This window comes from Gymnogyps californianus, chromosome 4 (genome assembly GCF_018139145.2).
Source record: "Gymnogyps californianus isolate 813 chromosome 4, ASM1813914v2, whole genome shotgun sequence".
NCBI classification, from domain to species: Eukaryota; Metazoa; Chordata; class Aves; order Accipitriformes; family Cathartidae; genus Gymnogyps; species Gymnogyps californianus.
Genome location: NC_059474.1, coordinates 34,227,842 through 34,254,404, shown reverse-complemented (window position 1 = coordinate 34,254,404; position 26,563 = coordinate 34,227,842). Strand labels below are relative to the sequence as shown.

At 40.9% G+C, this 26,563-nt stretch overlaps 1 protein-coding gene and 1 long non-coding RNA gene across 2 annotated transcripts; one reads left to right on the top strand and one right to left on the bottom strand.

The window, feature by feature from the left end:
• The first annotated feature begins 1,106 nt into the window (after window positions 1-1,106).
• ASAH1 (N-acylsphingosine amidohydrolase 1) lies at window positions 1,107-16,880 on the top strand. Its single transcript, XM_050896028.1, has 14 exons — window positions 1,107-1,184; window positions 6,208-6,254; window positions 6,445-6,535; window positions 7,781-7,867; window positions 8,748-8,826; window positions 9,735-9,809; window positions 10,605-10,650; window positions 12,683-12,827; window positions 14,028-14,082; window positions 14,289-14,370; window positions 14,992-15,123; window positions 15,363-15,486; window positions 16,043-16,099; window positions 16,791-16,880. The coding sequence occupies exons 1-14, from the start codon at window positions 1,107-1,109 to the stop codon at window positions 16,878-16,880; spliced, it is 1,188 nt and encodes a 395-aa protein (XP_050751985.1).
• Window positions 14,726-16,900, bottom strand: LOC127015841 (uncharacterized). The gene is made up of 3 exons (XR_007766389.1): window positions 16,845-16,900; window positions 16,056-16,215; window positions 14,726-15,263 (listed from the first exon to the last, which is right to left on the bottom strand). It is a non-coding gene; the product is annotated as an uncharacterized LOC127015841 (long non-coding RNA).
• Window positions 16,901-26,563: the final 9,663 nt, after the last annotated feature.

Sequence of the window (26,563 nt, the reverse complement as noted above, 5' to 3'; positions counted from 1 at the left end):
CAGTGCTTAACGCTTTTCTGCCTTGGTCTCTAAAGCTCTGTGCAATTCCAAGCGTGCGTTATGAGCCGATTCCTTCGTACACACTGCTGCGCGCCCTCCCTTTGCCCAAGGCTTTCACACCTTACAATGCATTTTTTATCCTTTCCTGTTTCTTAATTTCTGCAGTGCCATACAGCTTTCCAACCAACCATCTGCCGAGGACTTCCCTTCTTGCCACCTCCAGTTTGTTTTATAAAAGAGAGTTAATTGCACAGCCAATTAAGTCATTATATTAAAGACTGTATTGCTTCTTTTCTGTGTGCCTAAAAACATGTGACACGTCTCGGGCACTGCATAAAGCACAAGACACAAGCTAAAACACAGGCAACCTAGGTGGTTTTTAATACTTATTCGTGGTGCTTCCAACAACTGTTGCTAACATATACACCCATTATATGTTCATTTGCTCACACTGAAATTATACCTTTTTATTGTAAGCTATTCGGAGTATGCACCTTATTCTGCTGCTGGCTTGTACTTGATACTACAACAAATATACCATTTACCTATAGTAGTGAATAAATAATAGGCAACGTGCTTAGACGGATGCATCTCATACTCTGTATTTCTCATTAGACTGTCTCTCCAGTTGCCTGTTTCCTGCACTCTTAAGCAGGCAAGATGGAGAAAACTCCTTCTTGCTAAAGAAGGCACCTGCCTTGCATCTCTTATTACCATAAAGCCCGCCTAAAATCTCCCAAGGACACAGAGTAATTAAAAATCACCATTATTTACGAAGTCAAAACTGGTGCCACGGGTTTGCTCTTAGTGTTGCCTAAGAGAGGCGATGTTATTTCAGGTTTTCTTGTGTGGAACTTCCCGCTTTCGGAAGCGTGACTGAAAACCGATTCCTCTGCTTTATTAAAAATAAAAAGGAGGGCCGGGGCGACGGCGGTAGGGCCTGGGCGGCGGCGGTAGGGCCGGGGCGGCGGCGGCAGTGCCCTGCCGCCGCCGCCCCGGCCCTACCGCCGCCGCCGCCGCCATCTCCCTCCTCTGACAGGCGGGGCGGGGCGGTGTCATGTGGGCCGCCACACCGGGAAGCGCTTCGAGCCGAGCCGGGAAGGAGGATGGCGGGCTGGGGTCGGGCGTTCTTGTCGCCCGCCGCGTTGGTCGTCGTGGCGCAGCTCGTCTGGGCGCCGGACCCGGTGAGCCTAGTAGATGTGAGAGGAAGGGTGACGGCGCGGATCGGATCGCCCCCGGCCCTCTCTGGGGGAGGTGACGGGGTGGGAATGCGGCCCGCCCCGCCCGAGGGGCTGGCGGGGCTCCGGGGGGCCGGGTGGGTGTGAGGGGAGGTGGCCCCTGCCGCTCTTCCCCGCGAGGGAGGCCAAGCGTGGCTTTAAATTCACGCGTGTGAATTTAAGGTAGAGTCTCGCTGCTCTCACGGGCTTCGTAACGTCTAAATGGCTCCTCTGGCAACCGGCGCGGCCGTGGCTGCGGTTACAAGTCTTGGTGTTTATCATCGGGTGTGTTTTACAAGTCCTTGCTCATCCCTGCGTTCAATTTCATATACATCTATAATGTAAATACTGTAATGTTACACCAAGCAATGATTTTCAAAAGGGAAGTTAAGAAGGGCTTGCTAAAAGTACATACGCTTTTGAATCTGCTTAGCGTATTTGCTATAGCTTCACCCAAGGGGAGAAGTGTAGAGCAGGTGGGCTTGGGGTGTCATTTTTTGTTTGGTGGTGGGTTTTTTTTTTAGCTGAATAGGTGAAGTATTTAGCTTTTGGTGGAATTGTGAAGTCGAGGGAGGGGGGAGTTATTTGGAACAAGCTGGCTTCCATCTCCTGGGTGTGTAAACAGCTGTTCTTGCTTCCTGATGTATTTTTTATTCCTGAAGCAGCAAAGCACTCTTTCATCTCTTCAGTTTCTCAACCTCCTCATCCTCTGTGAAGAGGACAGGTTTTTAAATATCTCTGGATTTCAAAATATTCTTTTGCAATATATTTTTAAATATTTTGGGAACATACTACTTCCTATATTCTTTTGTGTTTGCTCTAAGACTTTTCCTAGCAAATTATATTGATTTCTGGAAAATAAGTATGGGTTTTGGGAGAGGGGAGCAGTGCTGGAAAGGCTTTGGAAGACTGTGGACATCTGGATGACTCATGTTCTCTTAGTGTCCTGACCTCACAGAATTAGGCCTTCTTCTTTTCTGTGCACCCAATCCCATCCTCCCCCCCCAAGAGCAGCTTCCCAATACTATAAGCCAGCTCCAGCTTAAAACACCTTCAGAATTTTAGCCAAAAGCTTCCTAGGGTGTGGAGTGGGGGAGAAAGTGCCAGCTATCAGCAAAGTCTGTCATTAGAGCTTGATTTTGCATTTGATTGCACTTGGTACATCTTCGCAGTTGCACAATATCCACTGGGTGTCCAGGTTGCAGGTTGTGCTGCTGTGCAGCCAGATATCAGGCTTGGATATTTTATTTTCAGTTGAGATGCTGGGATGCGTCATTTGCTGAAGAATGAACGATTGTTGTCTTCCTACGTACAGCTAGTTGGGTTCTTTTCTTTTCGTTAACAAAGAACATGGAAGCTAAATGCCATGAATTACATCTCAGTGGTGCAGACTGTCAGTCCCTTTAGCTTTCGGTTGGGCCCCCTCAGCCATGCTGAACTTTTTGTCCAAACTGTAGTTTAAATTGGCTTGGTCCCCATTTCTTCAGCGCTGCAAGAGTACTCTTAACTTCCATGTTCAGAATGGTGAACAGTGTTGGGACTGCTGCAGCACGACAGAGTGCTGCATTAGCATCGTCCTGTAAGGGAAGAGGAGCAGAGAGAAAGATGTGTTAGACCACAGAGTTCATAGACCAAAAGATGCTGAATATAACAGATTACTTTGTCTGAAGGAGATTGAATGCCATGTCCTTAAACTATGGAATCGTATTTCATAGCTCAGAGAGGTCATTTATATTTATTTTTAAATATGAAGATGAGAAACACTGAATATTAAGGAAGGATGCCAGAGATGGTCCACTTCAAAAATATTTTTGAGGGTAGTAAAGTTCTGGCATTCTTTAGACTGGACAAGCTACATTCAGCCTATTTCATATTAATGAAATCAGGCTAGGTTTTAAAATATTTACTTAGTAGTCATTAAACTGTGCATTAATTTTCTTTACTGCAGTGAATAATAACTGTTATTACTTGATATTTTTTTTCCAGGTAGCAATTCATCTTGACAGTTTGCTAGCTATTTGGTTCCTGTTCTGCTCTACTCTCTTTTCGTACAATTGGTCATAACATAAATCTTCTGTGCTACTTCCATTTTTTCATATTATTTCCATCTTTCCCCATACCACGTTCTCTTTCTCCTCCACTGTGTTCTCTTTCTTTAAGTGTTTTGATCCTATGCTGCCACGCATCCATTTTTGTATCATTACGTACCTGCAAACTCAAAAGTCAACAGTACATCAGATGATAGATAGATAATCAAAATATGCAACCTACTAGTATTCTTCCTAGGGGGTTCAATGCATGTTTGAAAAGCAAATTTATAGTGATGACCACCTGTTTGGACCCAGCTTCTGCTGGCTCTTTCTAGGAGACCACCTCTGGCTTGTCATGTTGGAAACTCAAGGCAGTGCTCTCGTGCTGGAAGGCTGCTCCTGCTTCTCTCGGACAGTATTTATTGTTCCTCTTCCAGTGTCAAACCTCTGCAGAGGGGAGGATCTCGCTGACCACAGCAGTAACTTCATAGCCTTTTATTTCAGTCTGGTGATAGAAAGTGCCTGGTGGTTTTTCTGTTGCTGTAAGAAAATTCTTTAGGTGTCTTTTTTTCTTTTCACCTTGTCAGAAAAGTTTGCAGTTAGTCTTTAGCTGATCGCAAAAGGTAACAATTTTTTTGTTCCTCGTTAGAACTTTGTGTAAAAAAAGCCAGAACACTTCTAGTTTTCTGGTTGTCTTGACATCTTTTTAAATCACTTCTTATGTGGCAGCATATAATAGTTTATCTAAAGAAACTGTTAATAATCTTGGCTTTCTTCAGATATCTCAATCAATGGCAGCGGTTTTGGAAGATGTAAGAGTTGTTTTGGGGATTATTGGTTTCTTTAGCTTGCTTTATACATAGACAGGTGAGAAGTCTAAAATTACTGACAGGTAAGGAGGGAACATTTTCTCTGTATCTCTCTCTTAACTCTTCCTTTAACTGTTGCTTTCCCCACCTCTTTTGTGGCTTAGGTTGCAAAGGGCTGGGAAGATAAAAATAGCTTCAAATACAAGATTAAAATCTCAGGAGAGAGCGCATCAGGAGTGACGTAACATTTAGCACCTGGAACATCACTTAAAATCCTCTGAAATCAGTTTACATGGTCACCACTGTTGCCTCTGTGTACACATGGGCTATACTGACAGATCAACTGAACTTTCATCCATTTTGGATAATTTTTTGTTACCAGTTTTATCTGTCAAGAAGCATATTTTGACAGCAGCTATTTCCTGCACGTCCAAATCTGTGCATCCATTGCAGTAGGATGTATATGTAATGCCACTTTTTCTGATTGATTTTAGTATTGCAGGATGGAAAATTTCACAAGACAATTGCATTAATGCTATTAAGTATTTGCTTGGCTTTGCACGAAGCCTCTGACTTTTGTTGCCTAATTAGTCATCTGATATCCTCCCCTACCCTCCTTGTTTTGAAACTTCCTCATTTTGAAAATTAAATGGCTTCTTGTGTTTGACCTTTTGTCCCAGCTATGCAATGGCTATAACTGCACTGCAGTGAAATCTAGGAAGCACATAGCTGCTGGTCCTATACCTTCGTCTTGCATGTAGGAAAACCAAAATTCATCTCACGCTTTCTCCCAGGCACTGGAAACAATACAAAAAGAAAACACATGATAACACACAGAAGTGAATCCCACTTTAAAATTCCGGGTTCCAGTTGTAACAAATTATGCCAGTGTTTAAAGTCCGTGGCATTGTATAAGACATTGTGTTTTCTAGATTAATGCATTAAAAACAGATAATGTGATTAGCCCAAAGAGAACATGGACATTAGTTAGCTTGTTTGTCCCAGATACATAGCTGCTAGAGATCCTGTCTCAGTTCTTACTGGAGCCAGAATGCATTATAAGGACACACTAGTAAAGTAATCATCTAATTAGTACAGCCAAATAAATATTGGAAATTGAAGGCAGGGAGGGGGGGGAAGTGGTGGAAGGATCCCTACATATTTTTGTTTCTATTCTGTCTCCCAAACACTTGTGCTTTGAGAGCTTTTGTAGGGACTCCCGGAATAGCATGTGTACCCTTCCTTTTTCCTACTGGGACGTACTGTGCTCTTAGGAGCTTACTGATCTGCTCAAATAGCTCAGGGACCAAATCTGGTCTGCTCTCAACTGGCTTGAAGCACGAGTGTGGCTAGTAGGCATTTGCTTGTATTTCACTGGGTAAAACATGCAATTATAATTGTGGCATGTATATGCATATGTTTGTATATGTATATGCATGCTTTATGTAACTGATGGGAAAACACCCTTGCATTCACTTTGAGTACACCTAAATATAGTTCTCAAACTTTCATTTCTGACTAGCCATGCTTACAGGAATGAAAGTAACTAGTTTTTAGTTATATTCCTGAAATGCACCTCTCGTAATATTTAGCACCAGTTCAGCAGCACTTTTCCACACTAAATAAAAAGTCGTGCCATATAGCTCATTCCTCCGGCTGAGTAATTTGCCCAAAGTTCAGTGTGCTTTCTCTGCCCCAGCTACACAATGAAGCTTAACATTATGCATAATTATGAAGGACACTATAAAATGAGATTATGAATTGAACGAATGGAACAAACTGGTCCATACTGAGATTTAAGGTTTCTGAACTTGTCTAAAGAATATGCTTTTTAAGTGCTCTTCATTGAATCACACTGAGTAAAAATGGGTTTGTATATGTATCATAAACTTGTGCTGGCCTTGGACTACATTAGGCAAGTTGTCTGAAGGTCTGTCAGACAGCACGGGGAAGTTGCTGTTTGTCCCCTACCTATTGTATTCTCCTCTGCACCCTTTCCAAAGTCCCAAGACTTTCTCTTCCTTTATTACCAAATCATCATGAATTGAATTAGCTGACTAATCCTAAAGGTTTAATGCAAAACTAAGTCTGCTAGAATAATAAAATGTTTTAACTAAGCAGCTAAATAGTAATTTTTCACTGTCTTTACAGTATGGAGAAGAGTGCAGGAGTAAAACATACCCTCCTTCAGGACCAACGTAAGTAATCTGATTCAACTTGTCTAACAAATTACAGAAAAGTAGTGATTTGCAAGTCTGAACAGCGTTGTTTTGTAACTTGTTCCTGTTGCAGATCTAGAAGGTGCTAGTTACAGGTGGGAAGCACCTGTTTTGTCAAATGTTATTTCAAAGCCACCTTTAAATTTGAACTCTGGTACTTATCTTTCAGGTTCAAAGGGAATGTACCCACATATGTCATAAATCTTGATTTACCTCCCAGCAAAAGATGGGATAACTTGATGCACGACAAAAAGACAGAGGTATGAAATGCAGAGGTTGCTTTGAAGCTTAGCAGGTATAAAACTAGCACGTGGCCTTTTGTTTTGAAAAAAGGTTTGGAAAGGAACGCCTGTGCTAAAATTCTCTGAAATGGATAATACTTCTAGTTGACTTTATTAATACGATTCTAGACTAAAATAATTGCTTGACTAAAACTTTTTTCTGTTCAACACTTAAGCTAGCAGCATCAAATATAGGGGCACTGATGTTTGGGATGTAGAGGAATAAAAAATGGTGTGGCATAAAGCAGCCTTTCATTTATCAAAGCTCTTTAGTCATGAAGTAATACAGAATGAAGGGCAAGGGGTACACCAAAGGGACAGCCTCAGTAAACTGAAGTGAAACTGAGGCAGCATCCCTTCTCCTCTGCACATCCCTGCTTCTCTCAAAACACTGCATGAGATGATGAAATGGCAAGGTGGAAATGAAGAACTTCCTGCCCTTTTCAGGGATGCTGGTTGCAGCACTGGTGTTTACACGGCATAAATAATTTAAAAAATACTCGAGCCTATTTCATACTACTTGGAACAGCTGTTCTTCTCAAGGCTGCTGAAAATTCAATTCAGTAATGCTTAATTTCTCAAAAAAGGCCAGGGATTTTTGCTATATCCCTGCTGACTTTGACCTTTCAACTCTGAAAGCCAGACAAATTCTACTCACACCGTAATATTTATTTTGAAAGTCTCATTTAAGGCAGTGGGTGTTGGAAGCTTCAGGTTGCACCTTAAATTCTGAAAGGTTTTATCTCTCATGTACTTTGGAGTTAGATCACATAGAGTGGAACGCTATTTGTGGCCATTCACATGTCGCAAATGGAAAGCATGTACTTTTATAAGAAATGTATTGAGTCTTTTTGGCTTCAAGAACATCAGTGCTTAAGCGAAGAGCTTTTAATTAGCATTTTTAAAGATGATAGAAGAGTGTGGAGAATTAAAATGTGATCAAAGGAGCAGAAGACGAGGGTGGCTTTTTCCTGTAATTCGTTTTCTCTGGTAGAGGGACATGTCAGAGATAATCTAGAAAGTTATTTGAATAAAGTTTGAAGAGTGACTCTTTAATGGGGAGTTGGAGGTGTTTTTCTCTCCAAGAACTCCACATTTAGCACTTAATTTAAAAATGTTTTTTTTTAACAAGATGGTTTTTTGAAAAGTATGTGAATGAGTTCCGTTAGTATTCTAGCAATTCTTATGCTCAAGATCTTCAATAAAAGCCCTTGTTCTTTTTAGCTGAAGACTGTCGTCCAGAATATTAAAGATATAGCAAATACCTTCTTCCCCAGCGGCAAAGTTGTTGACATAGTGGATAACAAAATAGTAAGTATTTTCAGCTTAATTATTTTATTACTCTATGCTCTGACTACCAGAATTAGAATGCTACCAAATTTGGCAATTAAGAACTTTACAAGTGATAATTCTCCCACTTCCAGAACAAAAACGCTGTTTTCTAAGATCTTTTCAGTTTGGATTAGTCATGCTAGACATATATGCTACTGACTTAGTCACTGTAGCAAAACACTTCACTGAAATCCTCTTTGCCATGTTCAACTCCTTTTAAACAGTAGAATAAAACCAGGTTTTGAAAACTGTAATAAATGTCTGATTACAGGGGCAACATTGACCAGGCCTCATCTTAAAAAATAATTTGGTTCTGATTAAAATAGGCTTTGGCATAGAATCAAGACAGGGGAAAACAGTGTAGTGCTAGAGACAGCATAAGGTCAAATCTGTCCCCCATCTTTCTTTATAGCAGCCTTAGGTCATGCTGGCCACAATTCATTTGTATCCCTATGTGCCTGAGTGGGGTTGACATAAAGGTGGCATATACAGGTAGTCATACCAATGTGTGAAAGTTAGGGATTCCCTTAAACGCTGACGTCAAGCTTAGTTCCAGTTGAGCTCTTAACATATGAGAGTCCTACTTCACTCTGTTCTGTCTATTGCTGCTAACGAATTAAGATACTGTGCTAATCTCCATTGCTCACATGTCAATATTTTGATAAGTAATAGCTTTTACTTTCCCTAAGTATGTACTTGTCTTCCAAGTACTCTACAAACATCCTCAAGTTCTACAGGCTGCACAGGAATTAAATACTCAATTTAATAGTTGTGAGAAGGATGTACCTATTGGGGAGAGGTTTTAAGTAACAAAATAGAGTTAATTTACACAAACAACATACAAAACTTTTCCTTTCAGGCTCGTCTGACCACCACGCTTCCTTATCCTTTCAATGAAGAACTCCAAGGCATTGCAAATTCATCTGGGATTCCTTTGGGTAATAGTTTCCAACACTTTATTAACGTAGTGGAAAACTAGGAGTCCAGACTAGTTTAAAATTAGTATGTCTACCAATCTGCAGTATAGTTGTAGTCATCTGTGACTTTAACAAAGAAATTATTAATTAAGTAGATAAAGCCATAAATTGCATCTCACACTAATGAAAACAGTATTTTAGAGGAGAACGGCAATAAATCACATAAGCCTTTCATCAAGCTGGGACTTCTCTGTAGAGCTGTAGCTTCTCGCTCCTGAGTTTTGGGAACTGGAGTGAGTCTTGGCTGCTGTGCACCAAAATTTGGGGGAATCGTTGATTCTCATTGGTTTCCCATTCAGCCGCGTGTCTGCTATTGACATACCAAGAAGGCAAGGCTCAGTTTCATGCTCTGCTTTCTTTCCCTTGTGGTCCTTGCCACATCCTCCTGCCTTCCTTCTGCACCTCCTGCAAAAGAATGCCATTCCAGGTGAGAAGTAGACACTGAATTCTTCCAGAATTGAGACAAAGAAGGTCCATAGACCTTCTCCCCTGCTTCCCTCATACAGGAACAGTACACCTGGCGCTAGTCAGCAGCTCTTATATAGGAACAGTGGTATAACAGCTTGCTTCTTTAAAGTGAATTTTGTATCTATCTTGTTTTGAAGTTTCCAGAGGAGGAAGTAGCAATGACTGTCACCTTTCTGTATGGTAAGGCAGAAGGCCAAGGGATTCTGATCCTTCTGTTTGCCTTTCAGGAAGCTCTTGATTTTGCTGAACTGGTCATTTCAAAGATCAGATGAAATGTAAACAGAAATTCTTAAGAGAAATGTTATAGAATGCTGAACTTTGCAGTGTGCTTTTTTCTAACCATTTTTTTCTGTTCATGGCAAAAGTTTCAAATTATTGAACTTTGTTTCTTTTTGTTCTAGGGGAAATTGTTATTTTTAACATCTTTTATGAAATTTTTACTGTATGTACATCAATAGTGGCGGAAGATAAAACAGGTAATGCAACCCAGAATAGTGTTAAGTTTTCTCTTATGTAGGAGAGGGTCCACCTCAATTATACAAACATAGTCCTTCTCAACTGCAGGCAAGGTCTAGTAGAAGAGACTAAAAGCAATGATAATAAAAAGGTATTCCTTGAGAAGGGAATAAGAGATCACAGGTGTCTTAGGCTAAAAAAAAGGAAAAAATACTTTTGAAGATGGTTTGGTTTTGGTTTGTTGGGGTTTTTTTGTGTTGGGTTTGGTTTTTTTTAATAGGTGGCATTTGTTTTTCTAGGGGAAAGAAACACCAGCCAGGCACCTGATACTTTCTCAGTGCCATGAGGAATTCTAGTGCAATTCTGTTTTGCATCTAGTTTCTAGCTATATCGCATGTGTATGGTGCTAGAGAAAATGGATAGTCTGTTTTAAAAAAAGAGACTCTTTCATGCTGTGCTGCACCTGTTCCAGCTTAGGAAATTTCTGAGGGATTCTCAGAGGGCTTACAAACGTCTCACTTTTAGAGGAAGCTCAAGGTATTACCATTGCATTAAGGTAATGCGGAAAGCATCTGAGGCTGAGATGGACAGCAGTTTACAAGATTACTTGATTTCAGTTATGGCAAAACACTTCTCTGATCCCAAAAAACCCACCATTTTTCTGTGCTTATGAAAAGGGCAACTAGACAATGGTATTTTCCCTGCTTACTTTCCCAGGTATTTTTCCGGCTTACTCATTTCCTGGTTTTCTAAGCTGAAATATATGTCTCTTTCTTTAGAAATTTGTATTTATTTATTTATTTATTGTTATGTAGGGAAGCTGTACCATGCCAGAAACTTGGATTTTGGACTCTTTCTCGGGTAAGTACCTAAACTTGTGCCTTTTATTTTTTATTTTTTTTTAAACCCAAAGAAAAAGCTAGTCGAACTTGAAATTTCTACATGCATTCTTTGAGTCTAAATGATAAATTGGATGTTGTTAAGACTGTGACAAGTAATTCTGCATTGCATGTTGTGAAAAAAGGCTAAAATGAACAAAAGGATTGTTCTGGTGATCTTATGTCAAACTACTCCGAGCGTGTCGGGAATGAATTTGTAAAACAGTTGTGTTCAGCGTTACTTAGTGTTTTCTCAGCTCCAGTTAAAACTGTCTCGAGCCAAAGAACGGTCCATGTAACCTTATCTCTGAGGCGTAGTATATCTTGTTCGTTACGTGATGGGTCAGAAGCATCAATTTTAGTGTATGCAGTGAAATGTGGATTGGACTGGGGCTTGGTTTTGTGGTGGGTTTTTTTCCGAATTATCCCCCTAGTTACTGTACTGTGCTCTACTGGCACTTCCCATCATTCATCATTTCTACTCAGAAGCCAGTGATTTGTATTCCACTGATCTAACATTATCATTCATTTGGATACAAACTCTGTATTTGTTGCCCAGCACTGGATTCTCTTTTAGTTCTCATTTCATACCTCGTGATCAGGTAGTTCAGTGTTTGCTTTTATTATCCCAGTATATTTTGTAACGTCACTCATCCAGATGACTCTCAATGCCCAGATGGAATTTAAATGTCCATCTTCATTAAAATTCTTACCTGCCTATCAAAAACTCAAATGTTGTCAACTGTGACTCCACCTGTCCCTTGGTTTGGGTTGTGTTGAACTTCTCCCACTTGTCAGAAATACTGGGAACATGCTCCCTGAAAATCAAGGGAACTTTCAAAGCTGTTTCCAGAACTTGGATTGTTTCCAGAGAATTTAATGGTCTGCTAAGTGTTCTTTAGCACCCTCTTGCCTACAAACTGTTCTGGCTTAGGGTATGTTGTGGTTTAGCCCCAGCTGGCAGCTAAGCACCACGCAGCCGCTCGTTCACTGCCCCCCACCCCTGGGATGGGGGAGAGAATCGGGAAAAAAACCTCGTGAGTTGAGATAAAGACAGTTTAATAGGACAGAAAGGAAGGAAAAACAATGATAATGATAATAATAATATGACAATAGCAATACTAAAAGAATTAAACTATACAAAGCAAGTGGTGCACAATGCAATTGCTCACCACTCGCTGACTGATGCCCAGTTAGTTCCTGAGCAGCAATCCACCCCTCCCAGCCAACTCCCTCCAGTTTATATACTGGGCATGATGTCATATGGTATGGAATATCCCTTTGGCCAGTTTGGGTCAGCTGTCCTGATGGTGTCCCCTCCCAGCTTCTTGTGCCCCTCCAGCCTTTTAGCTGCCTGGGCACGAGAAGCTGAAAAATCCTTGACTTAGTATAAACACTACTTAGCAACAACTAAAAACATCAGTGTGTTATCAACATTCTTTTCCTACTAAATCCAAAACACAGCACTATACCAGCTACTAGGAAGAAAATTAACTCTGTCCTAGCCAAAACCAGGACAGCGTACAAACTCGATTTGGGACTACCCTTCACGTAGAGCAAACCCAGTAGTATGTGGTTTGTTTTCTGCCTTTGAAAAGTAAGAATCTGAGGGAACCGGCTCATTTGGCTGCAGAACAAGCTACACATGCTTTCAGGATACGGTAGGTTTGGTGTCAGAGGCAGTACCCATAGCGGCCTCCCTTTGCCAGCAGGAATAAAACAAAGTTATGTGTGTTCAAAACAAACCAGCTGTAATGGTGGTGCTGTTTAATACTGAGTAGTGTATATGCTCTTGGTTCGAACAAAACTTGGTTCTTTTCACAGACTGCCTATGCGTTTAGAGTTCCTAGGTGTCCCTTGCTGGTGCTGCTCAGGTAACTACTGAGCAGTGGTGTTGGCTGACATGAGTAAGGTCAGAGGACAGGCATCACACACAGGAAATCTGCGTGCTGTGAAGGGAAGTTTTAAAAGCTACTGAGGGAGGGAAGTTTCAAATGCTGTACTGTCTTTTGCAGGTGGGATGTTAAAAATAATTCCTGGACTTTAACTCGGGAACTGAAGCCTCTAGTGGTAAACTTGGACTTCCAGAGAAACAACAAAACAGTATTCAGGTCTACAAATTTTGCAGGATACATAGGCATGGTGTCTGGAGTCAAACCAGTAAGTATGGGGTGGGGGGCTTGTCAATTTGTTAATAATGCTTCAGATTTGCCTTTAAGATGTAAATTTTCCTGCTTTCATCCTCTGCCTTGGGATTTTTTTAATAAATGATCTCTTAATTGTTCTGGTACACAGTATAGCTATTTGAAGAAAGGTAAAAGAAAACAATGCTGCACTCTTCCTTGTAAAAGGAGATTGCCTAAATGAAATATTTATATTTGGACAGTTCTTAAAAATAATGTTGAATTCTGAATATGAACAGGAGTAAATACAAGTGCTCAAGTGGTTGGAGTTTCTTGCTAGCAAATAGATACTGCTGTGATCCCAGAGGTGAAACGGCATACTTGTGCTATTTTAATTCTTTCTCCAATTCTTGGAAAAGGAGTCCTACATTGCAAGATTTTTTTTTTCCCCCCCTAAATAGGCAGCTGAAATCTGGTTTTTATCTACATCTTAAAAACCAGCAGTACACAACTATACCAGGGTCTCCAGCTTACCACAACTCCTCCTTTTCTACATGCTCTGCCTTTATCCTCTATTATAGGTGGCCCTTTTCATAGTAGATCATTTCTGGCATAAATCCCTGCATTGTATCCATTTATTTTTGTCTTCTGGTCAAATAAATTGGGAAGAGTCCATTCAGAAAATGATCCAGCGTAGCTGAATTCCACTTTCCTCTGAAAGAAACACTAGTTGGAGAAGACTGGGATTTGAGTTTGAATTGCATGTTGCAAGTAGCGCGGATTGAATTGTATACAGCTGCATGCCCATGTGAATAGCAATAACATATCAGGGTGTACTTAGCACTGGGACTTAAAAATCTGCCTTCAAACTAGAATAGTATTCAGAGGTCTGAGAAGAAGGTTACATACAGTAGGGGAAGGAAAACTGGTAATGCAGTGATGCAGCAAGGACCAAGAGAAAAATGGCCACAGGCTTGACTTGCTTAGCATAAAAACATGGTTTGCTGAATTGCTATGCCAGGTCAGAAGACTATGAATTATCATTTCTGCTTACTCAAGCAGTGATAAATTAGGTTCTTCTCCACATGGGCTTGATCTTGCAGCCCATTACTCAAAGGGGAAGAGTCTAACAAACAAGAAGGTCAATTCGCATGTAAATTGCAATGCTGCCTCTCATTTATTACTGGTATTAATGGGCTGGCAATGGATGAAGGTTGACTTGTTTAATGCTTTTCAGGACTTGTTCACTCTGACAATGAATGAGCGTTTCAGTCTTGATGGTGGTTATGTTGGTGAGTAATGCTCATTTCTTTCGTTATTTCTGTACAAGTTTTCCAGACCTTGGGCATACCAGTTACCTTAATAAACAGGCACACAAACGGTGAAAAGATTCCAGATGAGTAAGATAAAACACAGTTCATTTTAAAGGCTACGAAAGTTAGAATAGCATGAGTGAACCTTCTGAAAACAAATTATTGTAACTAGTGATATTTTGCAGGAATCTTCGAATGGTTTCTTGGTAGAAGAGATGGTATGTGGATGGGCTTTCTTACAAGAACAGTATTAGAGAATGCTACAAGGTATTCCACCCCACCCCACCCCAAATATTCTACTGCTTTAATCTGCTTGGCTTTCAACTGGCATGAATACTGTAGATGTATGCTTGGTATCTAATGATACAGATATCTTCCTAGAAGCCTTATCATTAAATAGTTCTGGTTTTGCTGGTACTCTGGTGGCAGGGGAGGCATCACACATGATCCCTTAAAACTCCTCAAATTGTTTTCTCAGATTTTTTTTTTTTTTCCTAATGAACCTGTTGGTATCTGAATGCGTAACAGCATTCTGCACCAAAACACATCCAACAGGTAGTAGTATATTATAGGAAGTGAACAGAAACAAAGCTCTCATGCAGTAAATGAATTAGGTGGAATATGACACAGCACATCATCATTTTATTCCTGTTTTAAATGTAGAAAAAGTGCAAAGAGCACCTCTCAACAACCATACTTTAAGTACAAAGTGAGTGGAGGAGCTTTGCTTAAATGCGTTCCTTCATTGTGATACAGTCTTCTCATATGTGCATGAAAGAGGAAGACAGGTGTAACTACCCAAACTTTTCCTGGGTCTGTGAAACTCGTTCTTCAGTACTTGAACCATTTATAGCATTTAGTAGTCCAACACTACTTTGTTATCTGCAGTTACCAGGATGCAAAAGACAGACTGGCAAAAACAAGACTGCTGGCTCCAGCTTACTTTATACTGGGTGGAAAAAATTCTGGAGAAGGATGTGTGATAACTCGTTCCAGGACAGCTACTCTGGATATCTGGGAGTGAGTATGCTTGACCTGACACATGACTCAGCCTTCCAGAAGAGGACAGGTTCCACCAATAATTGTGTCCTATGTTTCTTGTGACTTCTGTTGTGCAAGAACTCACTTCTTTAACATCATTGAAAGATACCATAGCAAGCCTAAAAAAAAAAAAAAAAAAGGCTGTATATAGTATATACTATATATGTACTTACTATATACCTAGAGAAGCAAAACACAAACATATGCCTCTTTTCCAGCCTTGATATCAAGAAAGGCACATGGTACGTGTTAGAAACAAACTACGATCGCTGGAAGCCTCCACTAATCTTGGATAACCGTAGAACGCCTGCAATGAAATGCCTGAACCAGACAACGCCAGAGGTAAACATCCTCCAAATACCTCATCTGGCTGTTTTGAAACGCCCAAGTTACAGTACTGATCTGACACAGCCAGGAGCATTCAAGGCATTTGCAAGCACAGTTGTAATGACAGAAGTGGCTAACAGTTTTGTGACAATTTGTCTGTGCTTCTGGGTGATAAAGCTGGCTCTTTACACAAATTTTTTTTTAGTTTTATGCTTTCTCTTCATTTAGGTGGGTTTCCTGCAAGCATCTTCTGCAGCTGCATATGCAGGGGGATAAACTTGGAGATGCTTTGAGAGAGATTTTCAGTGTTTCCTGGGCTGTTTTATCACCAGTGAAATTCAAACACACGCTGTCAGGCAGCAGACACTGACACTCAAGTGTCCCATGCTGTACTGAGATCTGGTCTGCTCAAGTTTTTGCAACCTGTGTTCTTCTGATCTCAAGATGTAGGGGTATCATGTACTCTTAAAGCTTTATCTTATTATCTAATTGAGTAGTAAAAAGTTACAGTTCTCAGCATTTACACTAACAGGTTAATGTCCATTAACATCAATATATTATTTTCTTTCAGAACATCTCCTTACCAGCAATTTATGATGTTCTCTCCACAAAGCCTGTCCTCAATAAGGTAATACTTCTGTTTTTGCAGAAGGTTTAGAGTGGGGGGCAGACCACTAACTACTGTACATCTAAGGAGGAGGTCACAGTGATATGTTCAGGGTTTTTTTAGGTGAAAACGTGCACCTAAAAATGAAACAAATTCCACATTACTTTGTAAAAGCAAAATGTCATTGCTGGAATAGCTGTTTTCCAAAGGCCCTACATCTTTAAAACTCCGAGTAGCTTGAGTCCTTTCCTCATAGCTGGCTCTGGTTTGAAGCAGCATTTGCACTACAGACGTCTTAAGGACCCTTCTAACCTGAATTAACCTGTGATACATGCCTTTACAAGTAGCATGAAATAATAAGTTAATATACCTCATGGTTTAGGCATACTACAGGCACATTCTTCTTGCAACAGAAGATGTTTTAGTCTGAACTTGAGGGTTTTTTGTTTAGGAAAAAAAAAGAAAGACTAAAAGGGTGAGAAGACTTTTTGAGTGATAAAGTTTAGTTAATATAGTAAGCGGAGGCGGCATTCTTGGCTGAGGACACAAGCTATTCACACTTGCATGTTGTTGACTAAATAAGATAAATGCTCATTTTAGTTGAACTGTTCAGCTAGTATCAAAACCAGTTTTTCCACTAATTGCTGTAATGAGGCTTTCTCTTCCCCTCCCCCCCTTTTCTTTTTCCTTCTTCTTCCCACGTGCCTATTAGCTGACTGTGTGCACAACGCTGATGGAGGTGTATAATGGTCACACAGAGACCTACCTGCGGGAATGCCCAGATCCCTGTAGTCCTTGGTAGTGCTGTACCTTTCCTGTGTTGGAAGCTGCTTGTCTGAATTGGAGGTCCTCCAAGAAAAAACACTTCTGGAAAAAGATTCCTCAGTCTAACTCCTTTCTTCAGAAATCTAATGGCTATATAGAAATGTCAATGAGCTTCTAACAGCTGAGGACCCTGTCTCACAGTGGACTTTCTTGCTTTCTGATCAGCAGTTCTGCTGACGAGAAATGTATACTAATGAATGTCTGGTTTGATTTCAGCCATTTCTGCCAAATGAGTTCAGCAGTTGGCTCTAGATCTTTTCAGTCTTGACAGTATTCTTGGTTTGGTTTGTGGGTTTGTTATTTTTTGTTGTTTGGTTGGGTTTTTTTAGATTAAAATACTTCTAAAGCACACATGAGTTAAAATGGCACCTACCAAGCATGAAAAAGAATTGGGTGTAAGAAGGCCATCTGCGACAGTACAGTTCTGTTATTCTTTCCTAAGCACTTAAGATGAATTGCTAGTGTTCTGGTCCAATATGAGGATATGTCTAAGATGCGCTGTTATAAAATAACCTACCAAGTGTCATATCTAGTCACAGAAACAAGGTCTTGGGGAAATATCTAAAATGAGATCTGAGCCAAAAAATGTCTTTTCACTGATTTATAGATCTTTTGCTGAAGCTCTCTCTTGGCCTGGTAACAAATTTTTTTTAACACAGATTTTTCCTGTTGTCTCAAAAAAAATAAATACTAATACAATAAATATTCTTAAGAACTGCTTTCTTTGACCAAAGTACACACACCCTGATTTCATACCTCAGTGGAAATCACCATGCATGTTACATATCACATGGCAGAAAGGGCATTCACTTCCAAATAGACTGACTTTAACAGTGTCTGAAAAACTGATTTCTTTCCTAAACCGACAGTTAAACTATTACCGTAATGGGAAGTAGCCAACTACTAATAGTGGTTGGGTTGTTTGGGGGGATTTTGGTTGGTTGGTTGGTTTTTGGAAAGTGAGGGAGGGAAGCCAAGTCAGACTACAGCATTGGCCAGAATTCAAATTCAGAAAGTAACGGTCCTTGAGAAAGAGAGAAGTACAGGCACCTTAATATCCTAGGAAGGAGATAATGTAGAAGGCACTAGTTTTATCTATGTCACTGGCTGAATTGCTGGGACTAGTGTCCAGTGCCAACTCTTGTGTTTTATAACACGCAAAGAGAAGACACTGGGGAGTAAGCGTAGGGGCTGGTATATATGGTGGTTCACTTGTGATCTTTTCTTAACCACCCTAGGAAAGAGGTGCTATTCATATTGCCATTGAGCCATGAATTTAAAGTTGCCACTGGTGTAAGGGAAGTGTTTGCTGTCTCTTTGGTGTCTGCAGAGATGGTATTGCATAAGGCATTCTAACTAAAACCTGCAAGTTCGTGACATCCAGTCACAATGGGATTCTTGATAGCCAGGACATGCAGAACAGTATTAGTGTAGTGCAGAAGTTCAGAACAGAGGATACTACAGTTTTCTGTTCCAAACAGTGAAGGCTACTATAAGATTCTTCTTTTTACTAATTGCAAATTTAACACTAAGAAGTCTACAGAAGGGGAAACAAGTTATTGCCCATAAATCTGAGATGCAAAGTCAACTTTCATCCAAGTATGACTGGCTAAGTTTTATTTAGTATTGCTTCCTTTTCTAAAAGAAATATTAAAATTTCTCCAAGGCTTTCGATACGGTTTCCCACAGCCTCCTCCTAGAGAAACTGATGCGCTACAGTCTGGACAAGTGGTCTGTGTGGTGGGCGGGGGACTGGCTGACAGGCCGCACCCAGAGGGTGGGGGTAAACAGCTCCTTTTCAAACTGGCAGCCTGTCACAAGTGGGGTCCCCCAGGGATCGATATTGGGCCCAACGCTGTTTAGTATCTTCAGAAGTGATCTGGATGATGGCATCAAGTGTACCCTGATGAAGTTTGCCGATGATACCAAACTGAGTGGGGAAGTGGACACTTTGGAAGGGAGAGCCACCCTGCAGGAAGACCTGGATAGGCTGGAAGAGTGGGCTAACAAGAACCTTGTGAAGTTCAACAAGGACAAGTGTAAGGTCTTGCACCTGGGAAAACCTAATCCAGGAGTGCAGCAGAGGCTGGGATCTGCCCGGCTGGGGAGCAGCTCTGTGGAAAGGGACCTGGGGGTCCCGGTGGACAACAAGCTCAATATGAGTGAACTGTGCGCTGCTGCGGCAAAGAAAGCCAACAGGATGCTGGGTTGCATCAACAAGGGCATCACCAGCAGAGAGAAGGAAGTCATCATCCCACTCTACTTAGCGCTGGTCAGGCCACACCTAGAATACTGTGTTCAGTTTTGGTCCCTGCTCTACAAGAAAGATGTGGACAGGCTGGAGAGGGTCCAGAGAAGGGCCACAAAGATGATCAAAGGACTGGGAAGCCTGCCATATGAGGAAGGGCTGAGAGAACTGGGTTTGTTCAGCCTTGAGAAAAGAAGGCTTAGGGGAGACCTTACCACCATGTTCCAGTATTTAAAGGGTGACTAACAAAGAAGATGGAGGCTCCCTTTTGAGGGGTAATGGGTACAAGTTACCCCTGGGGAGATTCCAATAGGACACAAGAGGAAAACTTTTCACAATGAGAACAATCAGCCATTGGAATAATCTCCCCAGGGAAGTGGTGGATTCCTGAACATTGGACACTTTTGAGATTCAGCTGGACGGGGTGCTGGGCCATCTTGTCTAGACTATGCTTTTGCCAAGAAAGGTTGGACCAGATGATCCTTGAGGTCCCTTCCAGCCTGGTATTCTATGATTAAAAGATAACCTTTACTCATCCCTTGTTTCAGTAACTAGGTTACCAGGTTGCAGCAAACTCTGCTCTTATTAGAGGCTCTCCCTCCATCAACACTGGAAGAAGCAGGGACAAAAGGAACGCTATTTGCCAAATAACTTTAGCAGCTGATAAAGAAACAGGGCTTCTGATTGAAAAAAATGAAGCACTGATATTCTAGGCCTTAGAACAATGCCTGTAGTAGCATAGCAAGAAGTAATTCAAAGGGGTGTAAAGCACTGACAGATTGAGAGCACACAGAAATCAGCATCCCACTATTTAAACTGACATTTAAAAAAAGGGCTAGTCTAGTTGTACATCTAATTTTTTTTTAACTGAAGTATGGAAGCAGAAGCGTGTTAGCATGATTATACTACATGAGAGTCCATTTTTAATCTCAGTCATGAATATTGAACCTACGTAAACCAAAAATCAATACAGCAGCATGATTTAGATTAGGGAAAAATGCACATATAGTGCAAAATGCAGCTTCTGGGACATTCAATTCATATAAAACAGTTAAACCAAGTGAGATGTTACAGTTTGTACCTTGAAGAGCACATCATATACTTCTGAGTTTACACATTAATCTGTTAGGGGGTTGTTCAGATTTATTTGGAATTAGTTGTGTAACAGCCATAATCAAATTACTTTGTCATTTAAAAATAAGTAAGTTTACTTAATCAGTCCTGCCCTACTTTAGCTTATGTGGAGCAAGGCAGTGTAGACTATTTACAGTCATTAACTAATGAGCTTTCGGTATGTTCCTTGTGCAAGACAATCCACATTTCCACACTGGAAACTGCTTTACAATTGCAAAAGCACAGCTAAATCCCATGGATGTCTGTCCGGAGCCTGAATGCCTATGCCTGCTATTGGCTAAAATAAACAAAGCTATTGAAAAACAAAAACCCCAACAACTATGTCTTACTGTGTCTGCCTTAATATAGAAAAAGTGATGAATGTGGGTAATTGCTTATTGATTTAACCTTCATCTGTCAACTCTGAAAGCACTTGTTCTGAAGGTTTTCTCAAGCCTGACAAAAAGTTTCATTTGCTTTTGTTACAGATAGAGACATTATTTTTAACATCAGTTTGCTGCTTCCCCCCTGCTTCTGCTGCCCTAGGCACTGTAATGGAAGCTAAGACCATTTCACTGAAGAAATGTATACAACTACTTGCAACTTTGGGATTTAATTTAGCTTTTGTTTTGTTTTGTTTTTAAACAGAACGAAAATGGGTATGTTTCTTCATATTCATTTGCTGTACACATAGTTGAGGTACCTCACAAACACTGAGAGGGTGGTCTGATTTTTTAGGTTTGTTTTTTTCCCCAGGTCAAGTAAGCAACCATATGTATTTTCTCCTTTAAGTTTAAATAAGAGACTTACACAGCTTTCCTAGTTCTGCTGTGAAAAATCATCAAATGGTTGGGGAAAAAAAAAAGTAAGCAACAAGACAAACATACTTTCTTATTATTACTGCATAGTCTAGTTCTATGAAGAACAGCCTCAATATTTTAGCTTCCACCAGAATTTTACTGTTAAAATAAATACAAAGAGTTAATCCAGTTTATTCTGAACTTCATTAAATAAGGCATTACAGGAAAGACAAAGCATTTGTTTGGGCGCTGGCATTTACATGCAAAAAATGTCAGTTTGCCAAGAAAATTTTACACCTCTACAATTCAAGAAACCCGTGCAGTGAAGCGCCATACCATTTCAGAGGAAGAAAGAATGGCATCTCCCATGTCAGAAAGCAAAATGTTGGCAGCTAGTGAGGACAGGAGAATCCAGGAAAGGAATTTGATTCTATCAAAATCAAGCAGTAGTTTTGGGACACACATGCAAGTGAGTTTGCGTTAGAGTCAGTTACAAGTTAAGGCTTTGCTTAGAAGCAAAACTCCAGAGCAGCACCTACAGATGTCCTGGAAAGTATCTGCAAGGAAAGCAGCAAGAGTAAATAGGAGACTTGAGCTGGAGCGAGCAGGCATGACGGAGAGTAGACTGACAGGGAGCAGGCAGGCACCACAACTAACAACAAAATACTCCTCCCTCCCGGCACAAACACCTGTCCCACCTTCACACAGCCAGCTCTTTGGGCTACAGGTGGAAGGAGAAAGAAATGCAAACAAAAAGCTCAAAAGCTTGCATTTCACCTTAGTGGCAACAGCAGGCAAATGACCTGCTTATGCCATGGATCATCAGATGGACTCTCTTCTGCTTCTGAAGGACAAGAAGTGTTAGTGAGAAAGGCACACCCAAGCTCTCCAAGCAGCAAAACTTCTCATCCTTTGCACCAGAAGAACAAGATGAGCCAGAAGGAGTAATGCTCAATGAAAGCAGTGGCAGAAACCACAATTTGCCTTCGGAAGAAAACGCCAGATATTTATGCTTCTTTTTATAAGAAGCTGCCTTTGACTGTTAAAAAGAGTCTGGAAACACAACATACCGACTGGCCAAATACTGTGATCAAGAAGCAAGCAGACGATGCAGTTGTTCCCTCCTAAGAATGCCTACCAGTTTTTCAGAGCATCAAAACTTGAGGTATCAAAGATTTTAAAGGTCTTTTGTAGCTAAGTCTGCTCCCACACTCTGTTACTTAGAAAAGAGGACAATAATTATAAAGGAGGTAGTCTGTTTACATACCGAGAAGCACTGTACTCAGGACATTTTCTGATCTACAGTGAATCAGCTCTGAATTATATTAATTGTATATGGGACAATCTCTCTCAGTCTAATTTGTTTTGCAAAGTTTGTTCTCCTAGCTCAAGGGTTATGCATGAGCAATAGAAGAATCCCAGTAGTGAGGCTGCCTCTGTTGGCTATTCTGTGTTTAAGGTAACTCCAGTCATAAGGCTTGCTTAAGGTTTTCCACTATTAGTCTTGTCTTTCTTTTAATCTCACTAAGCTTTCTCTATTAGGCAGATATCCAGTGTAGAAAAAAATTCATCCCTAGACTTTTCCCTCTTTATATTTCAGTGAAAATGGTTCATCTCGTTAAGAAATCGAAACAAAAAAAGAATTTTTTTGTCTGTAGTAAAAAAAAAAATAGATCGTAAGCATTAAGTTGTAACGAAGTGCTGAAGTGCCATCTTGTTTTTAAAGCGGAACTTTAATTCAGGTACCTGGAGGTGTTTGGATTAGACATAGCCTTTTCTCAGGCTACACTCACCATCTGAATTACACCAGTATTTAAACTTTTAAGTAGTTACGTATAATTTGCATCAACTTAGTTCCCAAAATGCTACATCTGCATTCCTGCAAGAGGTGTACATGCACCATCCCCTGAGAGCTGGAAACAGTCCTCTTAAGATAGCCATGTCCAGCTGCAGAAGGTATGCCTTCTGCATGAACCAGGTGGGAAAAAGAAGTAGAAGCGACTGCATGGAGAGGGGAAAACAGGAGGGGGGAAAAAAAAAAAAATAAAGAGAGGAGCAGGAGCCAGAGTGTCAGGAGATGTCAGAGGAAAGAGAAGTAAAACAGAACAGGAAGACACACGAGAGTCGTAGGCTATGAAGATCTAGCAACTGCAGTATACTCCTCTACTGACCTCATTACTCCCTAAATTAAGCATTCTTTTGCTGTCATCTGAAACCCCAACCAAAATGTGCCTCCCCACCCGCAGCAGCCTATGTGGTTAGTAACTGCTGTTACCACATTTTTTCAAATTATGCTGATCCTCTAAGAAAAGAATATTGAAATTAAAAATACTTATTATCCCAAGCAACCATTCTTTAGATTTAAAAGCAAGATAAGTTACATTAAAAGTATACTAAGGCTGTGAAGCATCCAGAAGCCAACAAGCGTAGCAGCCACTCATTCCCCTTCCTTCTTGGATGGGATACAGTCTCTTTGTATGATCCCAAAATTCCTTTTACAGAGATCCCTTGTTTCACTCACTGTACAGGACAGGCTGCGTTCCTGTGATGAATGAGGATGGCATAATAAAGGAGAAAGGCTTCTGCTTTGTTCCAGCTTTCAAGACAGTAAATAAGATAATGCCTTGCAAGAGAAAGGATGGTGTTACAGACCAGGCAGGTCTAAGCACCTACTGGGACAACTGAATTCTCACCCCATTTCTGCCAGGTGCTCCACAGGCAACCCAGTAGGTTGTGTTGTGTGGCCAGTAACCAGCCTGTGATACCAGCAGTTGTATTTTGGAAGTACTGATCACAACGGCAATCAAGACAGAGGGAGCTATGCTGCAATCATATAAAGTACTGTAAAATGTGTCCTAATTTTTTAGATCTCAGTTCAGGCTCTCAAAATTATCCAGCAATCTTGGTTTCAAATTCTGTACCTCAGAGCTCCATATGTAACACAAGCACGATATCCTCTGTCTTTCTAGATATTGGGAGGATTACAACATAAACTAATCCAAAAAGAGGTCTAAAGCCCTCAAACAAAGTTGATTTAGTTCAATACCAGCATGCCTTCAAGGATCGTGGAATTAAATAATATAGGGAGAACACCATAGGAAAACTGATAAGAAAAGGAATCATCTCAATGCAAGGTTTGGATGGTTAAGCAGGGCTCAGGGCTGCACACTGAGTGCTGAACATTAACACCCCACATGTTGGCTGAGGCGGAGACTTTGTGAAAGGGCCAGCATGGGGAAAAAAGAGGAGAGATGTGATTGTGTGATTAAGTGCCCTGCGTGTACAGGGCAGCAGGTTACATACAGGCACTTACTATAATCCCAGTGTTTCCTTATTTTGCAGTGCTTGAACGTACGAGCTAGACGGCTAGAGATTTTATTTTTTAAACTGAAGGCTGGGTATCCCAGTTGGTGTGGAGAACATAAGATACAGCAGAACGTAGTTTCCACATGCCTGTCCGGGGAAAGGCAGAACAGCAGCTGTTCGGCCTGGAGAGGACAATAAAGCAACTTATAACAGTTCCCATTTACCCAAGGTACACATCACAACCTCCCACCAGGCCATCTACACCAACCTGTGCTCTACCAACAGATAAAACATACTGCTTTTGCTCTGTGAGGAACTTGATTATACCTTTGCCCCCCACAGCAGCAACCCGCTCATTTTCTCCTTCAACCTCTGATCAGACTCTGTATTTATTTCTCCCACCTGAGACTGCTCAGTTGATTATCTGCCTCCTTTTCATCAAGTAGCCTGCGAGCGCAGTGCATGCCCATACTGTTCGAGATAAACATCCCAGCCACCCAAATGGGTTTGAAACGGAGCCAGGCGACTTTGCCTATCCCCATCTCAAGCTCCTGCTTTCAATAATGCCTCTGTTACACAACATCGCAACAACATACCGGCACGAATCCTGCTTCCCACGACCTTCGGTGCTAGGGCTACCCACAGTCAGAAATACCTGCTCAAACCACACTTTTTTTTGGCTTGCAATTTTCCCTCCTGCTCTGAGCGTGCAGGACAAAGGCAACACAGCATGAGGCCGTACAGAATTGCCTCCCAGCCGCCAAACGGGCAGACACCTGGCTGAGCAGCACCTTTGCTACGTGAAGATTTACCTCCGCTACCTGGAGGTTAGCTGTCCTGGCCGAACAACCCTGGTGCTGTCAGCCGCAGCTTGCACAGGTGATTGTGATTTCCTGTTTCTGAAAGCGGTGTTACCAGCCAGACCATCACTCTCCCTAATTTAGAAAGCTGTTCCGTGTTTTCTTGGGATCTGGTTCCACACCTCCACGTGCAGGCTCAGGAATGTCACATGAATAACAGCGCTGAGGTTACATGACACTTTCCCTGTTCAAAACACTCGGCGAGGAAACCCACGGGTATTTTTCGTTGTAAACATTCCCCACAGACTAAACCCAACAGGTACCAGCAAGTAGTCTTGCTCCTTTGCATTTTCTAGTGTAACACGACAACAAAGGAGCATACTCAAGAACCACTATATGGAATGAGGTATATCTGCTTAATTTTACCTATGTGAACATTTTAAATTTGCAGTTGAAGGTTTATGCCAATTATACTTCTCAGCTGTGGGTATCCGCCAAATAGTTTATTTAATGGAACAAAAAAGAGTAGTAGCAGGGTCTTTCCCAGCATAAGGCATGAAACCGATCCCTGCTACTATAAATCACAAGCAAGAGCAGAGCTAATCTCAGGGATTTTTTTATAGTCACCTGTTCCTGCAGTTTCTAAACTGCAGTCTCAAACCTTTGAAGTATTTTCAAATCTAAATTCTTGCTACAGCTACTAAAATATGAGGTTTCTTTTCTTTTCTGGTATTGACTATTTCTCAGAGGCACTACCTTCTGTACTGACGTTTACATATGCCAATCCCACAACCTGTCCTATGCAGACAAGTGCTAGCACCTTTGGGGCTCTCCATGGACCCATGTGCCAGGTAGGTTGGAGAGTCAGAGTTCCAGCAACAAACAGGAGTAACAAAAGCACAATACATGCTGCAACACATACCAAGAAGACCTAAGTCACATCACTGCAAAACACCGGCCTCCACTGCGCATACATAAAAAAACATGTGAAAGACACATAGATTTGAGATGGAATATGATGATTGCAATCCTAATAGAATTCAGCATTTTAACCCTGGACTGTACAGTGTCTGGCAATCTTATTTCAACACTGTTTTCAAACACAGATGCCTAACCCATAAAAGGAAATAATAGTATCCATAACTCTATTTTCTAGAGAAATACAGTGAAAAATTGCTTTTTGTTTCCTTTGGAAGACATAAACCACCTAAAAAGATTAATAAGTAAAAATGCAAAACCTAGTAAACGTATGAATTCCAGCTTTTTTCTTTGCAAGATATTCAAGTTTCCAGGTTTGTTTGGTTATGAAAGCTTCTAAACACAAATTATGTAAATTACCTATGCTAAATATTTGGTTTGCAACAACAACAAAAGAGTTAATTACTATATTACT

Coding starts and splice junctions, on each gene's coding strand:
- ASAH1 (XM_050896028.1), top strand. CDS start 1,107: ATGGCGGGCTGGGGTCGGGCGTTCTTGTCGCCCGCCGCGTTGGTCGTC. Junction 7,868..8,747: donor ACATAGTGGATAACAAAATA/GTAAGTATTTTC, acceptor TTTTCCTTTCAG/GCTCGTCTGACCACCACGCT. Junction 15,487..16,042: donor TGAACCAGACAACGCCAGAG/GTAAACATCCTC, acceptor ATTTTCTTTCAG/AACATCTCCTTACCAGCAAT.